The 9,588-nt window shown below is 53.2% G+C and overlaps 1 protein-coding gene across 1 annotated transcript in view; it reads left to right on the top strand.

Moving 5' to 3' along the window:
- Positions 1–1,175: 1,175 nt before the first annotated feature.
- Positions 1,176–9,588, top strand: part of vwa5b1 (von Willebrand factor A domain containing 5B1) — a 55,191-nt gene continuing 46,778 nt past the window's right edge. The window contains 3 exon segments of the mRNA XM_034152755.1: positions 1,176–1,321; positions 2,042–2,200; positions 3,030–3,249. Of these exon segments, the coding sequence (XP_034008646.1) occupies positions 1,183–1,321; positions 2,042–2,200; positions 3,030–3,249 (518 nt within the window). The 5' untranslated portion in view covers positions 1,176–1,182.

Genomic DNA, 9,588 nt, shown 5'->3' with positions numbered 1-9,588 from the left:
AGAACATCAGCTGTTCTACATCACAGCTGTTCTACATCTGTGGTTTTCCTACACTCAGACCTGTAGGAGAACATAGCTGTTTATACAACTCACAAGCTGTTCTACATCTGTGGTTCTACACTCAGAACTTAGAGAACATCAGCTGTTCTACATCACAGCTGTTCTACATCTGTGGTTCTACACTCAGAACTTAGAGAACATCAGCTGTTCTACATCACAGCTGTTCTACATCTGTGGTTCTACACTCAGAACTTAGAGAACATCAGCTGTTCTACATCACAGCTGTTCTACATCTGTGGTTCTAACAGCTCGAACTGAGAGAACATCAGCTGTTCTATATCACAGCTGTTTCTACATCTGTGGTTCTACACTCACACCTGAGAGAACATCAGCTGTTCTACATCACAGCTGTTCTACATCTGTGGTTCTACACTCACACCTGAGAGAACATCAGCTGTTCTATATCACAGCTGTTCTACATCTGTGGTTCTACACTCAGACCTGAGAGAACATCAGCTGTTCTATATCACAGCTGTTCTACATCTGTGGTTCTACACTCAGACCTGAGAGAACATCAGCTGTTCTACATCACAGCTGTTCTAAATATGTGGTTCTACATCACAGCTGTTCTACATCTGTGGTTCTACATCTGAGACCTGAGAGAACAACAGCTGTTCTGTTCTACATCACAGCTGTGGTTCTCTCAGGTATGAGGAGAGAACCTCAGCTGTTCTGTTCTACATCACAGCTGTGGTTCTCTCAGGTATGAGGAGAGAACCTCAGCTGTTCTGTTCTACATCACAGCTGTGGTTCTCTCAGGTATGAGGAGAGAACCACAGCTGTTCTACATCACAGCTGTGGTTCTCTCAGGTATGAGGAGAGAACCTCAGCTGTTCTGTTCTACATCACAGCTGTGGTTCTCTCAGGTATGAGGAGAGAACCTCAGCTGTTCTACATCACAGCTGTGGTTCTCTCAGGTATGAGGAGAGAACCACAGCTGTTCTACATCACAGCTGTGGTTCTCTCAGGTATGAGGAGAGAACCTCAGCTGTTCTGTTCTACATCACAGCTGTGGTTCTCTCAGGTATGAGGAGAGAACCTCAGCTGTTCTACATGGAAACATGCTGCTCTTTGGATAGGTGGTCTTTTTGTGTGGAATAATCTGTTCTGGTTGTTTACAGCATGCCGGGTCTGATCAACAAGGAGAGTCGAGGCGCTCTGCCGCTCAGCGTCTGTGACATCACTTCCTGTGTCCGAGGCTATACGCTCGCCATGACGGCCTCCATGACCTACGAGAACATCGAGGACCACGCTATAGAGGGTGTGTGTCTGTTAGCATGTGTGTGTGTGTATGAGTACGTTTGTCTTGTTGTACTTGTGAGGACCACCTATTAAAAACGTCCCGTTTTATGAGGACCTTTTTGCTTGGTCACTCAGAAATGCTGTCATGTCCTCCTGAGAGTCTAGACCCCATGCTGAGTGAGTGTCAGCAATAGTCCCCATAATAGTAGTTGTTATAGAAATGTGTGGTTCTACATGTGCTCGTGAGTTCTCCTAGAGGACAAACTCATGAAGTATATCCAACACCCTGATTTGTGTGTTTGCAAAATGTTTGTCCTTTTATTTTTTATATAATCAAATACAGCAAATTAAATACAGAATAAAGTACTTGATGCAAACTGCTAGTGTACATCTGTAAGCCCTTGCAAGCAACATCACGTTCCCTAACCCTAACCCTAACCCTAACACAAAAGGTAGAAAACACGGTAAAAGTGATCATACTTTTCTGAAGTCGTTTTAAGAGCCCTGCCATTTGTTTGTTTCTTCTGTTTGAGCTCCTGACTTCAAACTATTGTGAAATGTAATTAAAGTCAAAGTGAAGTCCCAATGTAAACAAAGGAAAGCCAATAACTGTGTGCATGTTAGCAGGAGGGCTAACTCATGCTAACAACCTTAGACACCTTAATGCTCTGATGTGTAATGTTTGTTTGTAGCCTTTATTTATAATTAATTGAACCCTTGTCTGTGTTTCTTTGCTCAGGGATCTTCCTCTACCCCCTGGAGGAGAACTCCATCGTGGTGGGCTTCGAGACCATGATCTGCAGCCAGATTATAACTCTGCAGATCAAAGACAAGACCAAGATCGACGACTGCTATCTGGACGGCTGCACGACTAACGGAGGCCTGCAGAGCGGCAGCGGTGAGCATATATAACACACACACACACACACACACACACACACACACACACGCACACACGCACACACACACACACACGCACACACGCACACACGCACACACGCTCACACGCTCACACACACACACACACACACACACACACACACACACACACACACACACACACACACACGCACACACGCTCACACACACACACACACACACACACACACACACACACACACACACACACACACACACACACGCACACACGCTCACACACACACACACACACACACACACACACACACACACACACACACACACACACACACACACACACACACACCAGGAGGGAGCACCTCAGGGTTCAGTATCTTGCCCAAGGACACATCGACATGCTCACTGCACAGGCTGGGATCAAACCAACAACCCTCTGGTTGAAAGACGCTCAGGAGTTTATTTACACATTTCTTCTCTAACTGTTGGTGAGTTTGTCGTAAACCCCCAGACAGCTAGATTACAAAACACCTCACCAGCATATTTCAACATACCCTTGATATCTTTATATCTTGAAGCTCATATAAATTAACATGTTCATACAAATGCTCAACTTTGTACTGTGATATCAATAGTTACTTTATCACTTTTGTTGCTGTATTATTATTTTAATTTGTTTTCTATTTTGTCTTTATTTCCCCCCTGTGTGAATCCTGTCTTTAACTCTGACCTGTTGATGCTATAAACGCCTGAATTTCCCCACGGGGATAAATAAAGTTCCATCTTATCTTCAATGTGGTATATCCAATATAGTATTGTTTGATATGAAGTGTTGTTTCCCTGTGGTCCAGGCCAGGTGCTGGTGGACGAGGACCTGGAGAGGACGGTGCTGCTGGTGCACCTGGGGCTGATCCCGCCCCTGGAGACGGTGCATGTTCTGGTCAGCACCTCCTCTGAGCTCTGCACTCTGCCCTGTGGAGGCATCAGGGTCCGCTCCCCCCCCGCCTGCACCCCCCGGGTCCAGAGGAGCATCAACGAGGAGCAGGGCCTGTCGCCAAACTTCTGCAGGACGTGAGCACTAATCAAATATATATAAGAACCCACCATGACACAGACGTGACATTTAAACGTTCTGGAAAGTTCCTTATTCAGCTTTAGCCTTTATATTATCTCATGAAGTCCCTGAGTGACACACACTGAACAGTCTGGTGTTCATGGGCCAGGTCATGTGATTAGTGTTCCCATGACAACATGTCCAAGATGTCCATGGGCCAGGTCATGTGATTAGTGTTCCCATGACAACATGTCCATGATGTCCATGGGCCAGGTCATGTGATTAGTGTTCCCATGACAACATGTCCAAGATGTCCATGGGCCAGGTCATGTGATTAGTGTTCCCATAACAACATGTCCAAGATGTCCATGGGCCAGGTCATGTGATTAGTGTTCCCATGACAACATGTCCATGATGTCCATGGGCCAGGTCATGTGATTAGTGTTCCCATGACAACATGTCCAAGATGTCCATGGGCCAGGTCATGTGATTAGTGTTCCCATGACAACATGTCCAAGATGTCCATGGGCCAGGTCATGTGATTAGTGTTCCCATAACAACATGTCCCAGATGTCCATGTCTCCCCGTTAACTGGGGGAATTCTCCCCGTTAACTGGGGGGTTTCTCCCCGTTAACTGGGGGGCTTCTCCCCGTTGACTAGGGGGCTTCTCCCCGTTGACTAGGGGGCTTCTCCCCGTTAACTGGGGGGCTTCTCATCTCCCCTTTGACTAGGGGCTTCTCCCCGTTAACTGGGGTTTCTCCCTATAACTAGGGGGCTTCTCCCCTTTGACTAAGGGGCTCTTCTCCCCGTTAACTGGGGGGTTTCTCCCCGTTGACTAGGGGGCTTCTCCCGTTTAAACTGGGGTTTCTTTCTCCCTATTAACTAGGGGCTTGCTCCCCGTTACTGGGGGGTTTTCTCCCTATTAAATAGGGGGCTTCTCCCCGTTGACTAAGGGGCTTCTCCCCGTTAACTGGGGGTTTTCCCCGTTGACTAGGGGGCTTCTCCCCGTTAACTGGGGTTTCTCCTATTAACTAGGGGCTTCTCCCCGTAACTGGGGGGTTTCTCCCTATTAACTAGGGGGCTTTCCCCGTGACTAAGGGGCTTCTCCCCGTTAACTAGGGGGTTCTCCCTATTAACTAGGGGGCATCTCCCGTTAACTGGGGGGTTCTCCCCTTAACGGGGGGCTTCTCGTTGACTGCTAGGGGGCTTACCCCGTTGACTAGGGGGCTTCTCCCCGTTAAACTGGGGGGCTTCTCCCCGTTAACTGGGGGGTTTCTCCCTATTAACTGGCGGGCTTCTCCCCGTTAACTGGGGGGCTTCTCCCGTTAACTAGGGGGCATCTCCCTGTTAACTGGGGGTTTCTCCTATTAACTGGGGGGTTCTCCCTATTAACTGGGGGGTTTCTCCCCGTTAACTGGGGGTCTCCCCGTTAAACTAGGGGGCATCTCCCCGTTAATGGGGGGTTTCTCCCTATTAATGGGGGGGGTTGCTCCCCGTTAACTGGGGGGTTTCTCCCCGTTAACTGGGGGGCTTCTCCCCGTTAACTGGGGGGCATCTCCCCGAACTGGGGGGTTGCTCCCCGTTAACTGGGGGTTTCTCCCCTAAACTGGCGGGCTTCTCCCCGTTAACGGGGGCATCTCCGTAACTGGGGGTGTTCTCCCTATTAACTGGGGGGGGTTCTCCCTATTAACTGGGGGGTTTCTCCCCGTTAACTGGGGGGGCTTCTCCCGTTAACTAGGGGGCATCTCCCCGTTAACTGGGGGGTTCTCCCTATTAACTGGGGGTTTCTCCCCGTTAACTGGGGGGCTTCTCCCGTTAACTGGGGGGCATCTCCCCGTTAACGGGGGTTTCTCCCGGTTAACTAGGGGGCTTCTCCCCGTTAACTGGGGGATTTCTCCCCGTTACTAGGGGGCATCCCCGTTAACTGGGGGGCTTCTCCCGTTACTGGGGGGATTTCTCCCCGTTACTGGGGGGCTTCTCCCCGTTGATAGGGGGGCTTCTCCCCGTTGACTAGGGGGCTTCTCCCCGTTAACTGGGGGGCTTCTCCCCGTTGACTAGGGGGCTTCTCCCCGTTAACTGGGGGTTTCTCCCTATTAACTAGGGGGCTTCTCCCCGTTAACTGGGGGTTTCTCCCTATTAACTAGGGGGCTTCTCCCCGTTAACTGGGGGGTTTCTCCCTATAACTGGGGGTTTCCCCGTTGACTAGGGGCTTCTCCCCGTTAACTAGGGGTTTCTCCTATTAACTAGGGGGCATCTCCCCGTTAAACTGGGGGGTTTTCTCCCCGTTAACTGGGGGCTTCTCCCGTTGACTAGGGGGCTTCTCCCCGTTGACTAGGGGGCTTCTCCCCGTTAACTGGGGGGGCTTCCCCCGTTAACTGGGGGGTTTCTCCTATTAACTGGCGGCTTCTCCCCGTTAACTGGGGGGCTTCTCCCCGTTAACTAGGGGGCATCTCCCTGTTAACTGGGGGGTTTCTCCCTATTAACTGGGGGGGTTCTCCCTATTAACTGGGGGGTTTCTCCCCGTTAACTGGGGGGCTTCTCCCCGTTAACTAGGGGGCATCTCCCCGTTAACTGGGGGGTTTCTCCCTATTAACTGGGGGGGTTGCTCCCCGTTAACTGGGGGGTTTCTCCCCGTTAACTGGGGGGCTTCTCCCCGTTAACTGGGGGGCATCTCCCCGTTAACTGGGGGGTTGCTCCCCGTTAACTGGGGGGTTTCTCCCTATTAACTGGCGGGCTTCTCCCCGTTAACTAGGGGGCATCTCCCTGTTAACTGGGGGGTTTCTCCCTATTAACTGGGGGGGGTTCTCCCTATTAACTGGGGGGTTTCTCCCCGTTAACTGGGGGGCTTCTCCCCGTTAACTAGGGGGCATCTCCCCGTTAACTGGGGGGTTTCTCCCTATTAACTGGGGGGTTTCTCCCCGTTAACTGGGGGGCTTCTCCCCGTTAACTGGGGGGCATCTCCCCGTTAACTGGGGGGTTTCTCCCCGTTAACTAGGGGGCTTCTCCCCGTTAACTGGGGGATTTCTCCCCGTTAACTAGGGGGCATCTCCCCGTTAACTGGGGGGCTTCTCCCCGTTAACTGGGGGATTTCTCCCCGTTAACTGGGGGGCTTCTCCCCGTTGACTAGGGGGCTTCTCCCCGTTGACTAGGGGGCTTCTCCCCGTTAACTGGGGGGCTTCTCCCCGTTGACTAGGGGGCTTCTCCCCGTTAACTGGGGGTTTCTCCCTATTAACTAGGGGGCTTCTCCCCGTTAACTGGGGGGTTTCTCCCTATTAACTAGGGGGCTTCTCCCCGTTGACTAAGGGGCTTCTCCCCGTTAACTAGGGGGTTTCTCCCCGTTAACTAGGGGGCTTCTCCCCTATTAACTAGGGGGCATCTCCCCATTAACTGGGGGCTTTCTCCCCGTTAACTAGGGGGCTTCTCCCCGTTGACTAGGGGGCTTCTCCCCGTTAACTGGGGGGCTTCTCCCCGTTGACTAGGGGGCTTCTCCCCGTTAACTGGGGGTTTCTCCCTATTAAACTAGGGGGGTTTTCTCCCCGTTAATTGGGGGGTTTCTCCCCCGTTGACTAGGGGGCTTCTCCCCGTTAACTGGGGGGTTTCTCCCTATTACTAGGGGGCTTCTCCCCGTTGACTAGGGCTTCTCCCCGTTAACTGGGGGGTTTCTCCCCGTTGACTAGGGGGCTTCTCCCCGTTAACTGGGGGTTTCTCCCTATTAACTAGGGGGCTTCTCCCCGTTGACTAAGGGGCTTCTTCCCGTTAACTGGGGGGTTTCTCCCCGTTGACTAGGGGGCTTCTCCCCGTTAACTGGGGGTTTCTCCCTATTAACTAGGGGCTTCTCCCGTTGACTAAGGGGCTTCTTCCCGTTAACTGGGGGGTTTTCTCCCCGTTGACTAGGGGCTTCTCCCCGTTAACTAGGGGGCTTCTCCCCGTTAACTAGGGGGTTTCTCCCCGTTAACTAGGGGGCTTCTCCCTATTAACTAGGGGGCATCTCCCCGTTAACTGGGGGGTTTCTCCCTATTAACTGGGGGGTTGCTCCCCGTTAACTGGGGGGTTGCTCCCCGTTAACTGGGGGGCTTCTCCCCGTTAACTAGGGGGCATCTCCCCGTTAACTGGGGGGTTGCTCCCCGTTAACTGGGGGGTTTCTCCCTATTAACTGGCGGGCTTCTCCCCGTTAACTGGGGGGCTTCTCCCCGTTAACTAGGGGGCATCTCCCTGTTAACTGGGGGGTTTATCCCTATTAACTGGGGGGGTTCTCCCTATTAACTAGGGGGCATCTCCCCGTTAACTGGGGGGCTTCTCCCCGTTAACTAGGGGGCATCTCCCCGTTAACTGGGGGGTTGCTCCCCGTTAACTGGGGGGCTTCTCCCCGTTAACTGGGGGGCATCTCCCCGTTAACTGGGGGGTTGCTCCCCGTTAACTGGGGGGTTTCTCCCTATTAACTGGCGGGCTTCTCCCCGTTAACTAGGGGGCATCTCCCTGTTAACTGGGGGGTTTATCCCTATTAACTGGGGGGGGTTCTCCCTATTAACTGGGGGGTTTCTCCCCGTTAACTGGGGGGCTTCTCCCCGTTAACTAGGGGGCATCTCCCCGTTAACTGGGGGGGTTTCTCCCTATTAACTGGGGGGTTTCTCCCCGTTAACTGGGGGGCTTCTCCCGTTAACTGGGGGGCATCTCCCGTTAACTGGGGGGTTTCTCCCCGTTAACTAGGGGGCTTCTCCCGTTAACTGGGGGATTCTCCCCGTTAACTAGGGGGCATCTCCCCGTTAACTGGGGGGCTTCTCCCCGTTAACTGGGGGATTTCTCCCCGTTAACTGGGGGATTTCTCCCCGTTAACTAGGGGGCATCTCCCCGTTAACTGGGGGGCTTCTCCCCGTTGACTAGGGGGCTTCTCCCCGTTGACTAGGGGGCTTCTCCCCGTTAACTGGGGGGCTTCTCCCCGTTGACTAGGGGGCTTCTCCCCGTTAACTGGGGGTTTCTCCCTATTAACTAGGGGGCTTCTCCCCGTTAACTGGGGGGTTTCTCCCTATTAACTAGGGGGCTTCTCCCCGTTGACTAAGGGGCTTCTCCCCGTTAACTAGGGGGTTTCTCCCCGTTAACTGGGGGCTTTCTCCCCGTTAACTAGGGGGCTTCTCCCCGTTGACTAGGGGGCTTCTCCCCGTTAACTGGGGGGCTTCTCCCCGTTGACTAGGGGGCTTCTCCCCGTTAACTGGGGGGTTTCTCCCTATTAACTAGGGGGTTTCTCCCCGTTAATTGGGGGGTTTCTCCCCGTTGACTAGGGGGCTTCTCCCCGTTAACTGGGGGGTTTCTCCCCTATTAACTAGGGGGCTTCTCCCCGTTAACTGGGGGGTTTCTCCCTTTTAACTAGGGGGCTTCTCCCCGTTGACTAGGGGGCTTCTCCCCGTTAACTGGGGGGCTTCTCCCCGTTGACTAGGGGGCTTCTCCCCGTTAACTGGGGGGTTTCTCCCTATTAACTAGGGGGTTTCTCCCCGTTAATTGGGGGGTTTCTCCCCGTTGACTAGGGGGCTTCTCCCCGTTAACTGGGGGGTTTCTCCCTATTAACTAGGGGGCTTCTCCCCGTTAACTGGGGGGTTTCTCCCTATTAACTAGGGGGCTTCTCCCCGTTAACTGGGGGGTTTCTCCCTATTAACTAGGGGGCTTCTCCCCGTTGACTAAGGGGCTTCTTCCCGTTAACTGGGGGGTTTCTCCCCGTTGACTAGGGGGCTTCTCCCCGTTAACTGGGGGTTTCTCCCTATTAACTAGGGGGCTTCTCCCCGTTGACTAAGGGGCTTCTTCCCGTTAACTGGGGGGTTTCTCCCCGTTGACTAGGGGGCTTCTCCCCGTTAACTGGGGGTTTCTCCCTATTAACTAGGGGGCTTCTCCCCGTTGACTAAGGGGCTTCTTCCCGTTAACTGGGGGGTTTCTCCCCGTTGACTAGGGGGCTTCTCCCCGTTAACTAGGGGGCTTCTCCCCGTTAACTAGGGGGTTTCTCCCCGTTAACTAGGGGGCTTCTCCCTATTAACTAGGGGGTTGCTCCCCGTTAACTGGGGGGTTGCTCCCCGTTAACTGGGGGGCTTCTCCCCGTTAACTAGGGGGCATCTCCCCGTTAACTGGGGGGTTGCTCCCCGTTAACTGGGGGGTTTCTCCCTATTAACTGGCGGGCTTCTCCCCGTTAACTGGGGGGCTTCTCCCCGTTAACTAGGGGGCATCTCCCTGTTAACTGGGGGGTTTATCCCTATTAACTGGGGGGGGTTCTCCCTATTAACTGGGGGGTTTTCTCCCCGTTAACTGGGGGGCTTCTCCCCGTTAACTAGGGGGCATCTCCCCGTTAACTGGGGGGTTGCTCCCCGTTAACTGG

The sequence above is a fragment of the Trematomus bernacchii genome, unplaced genomic scaffold (assembly GCF_902827165.1).
Source record: "Trematomus bernacchii unplaced genomic scaffold, fTreBer1.1, whole genome shotgun sequence".
Classification (NCBI taxonomy): domain Eukaryota; kingdom Metazoa; phylum Chordata; class Actinopteri; order Perciformes; family Nototheniidae; genus Trematomus; species Trematomus bernacchii.
The sequence above is the reverse complement of the archived record's forward strand: the minus strand, read 5'-3'. Positions and strand labels throughout refer to the sequence as shown.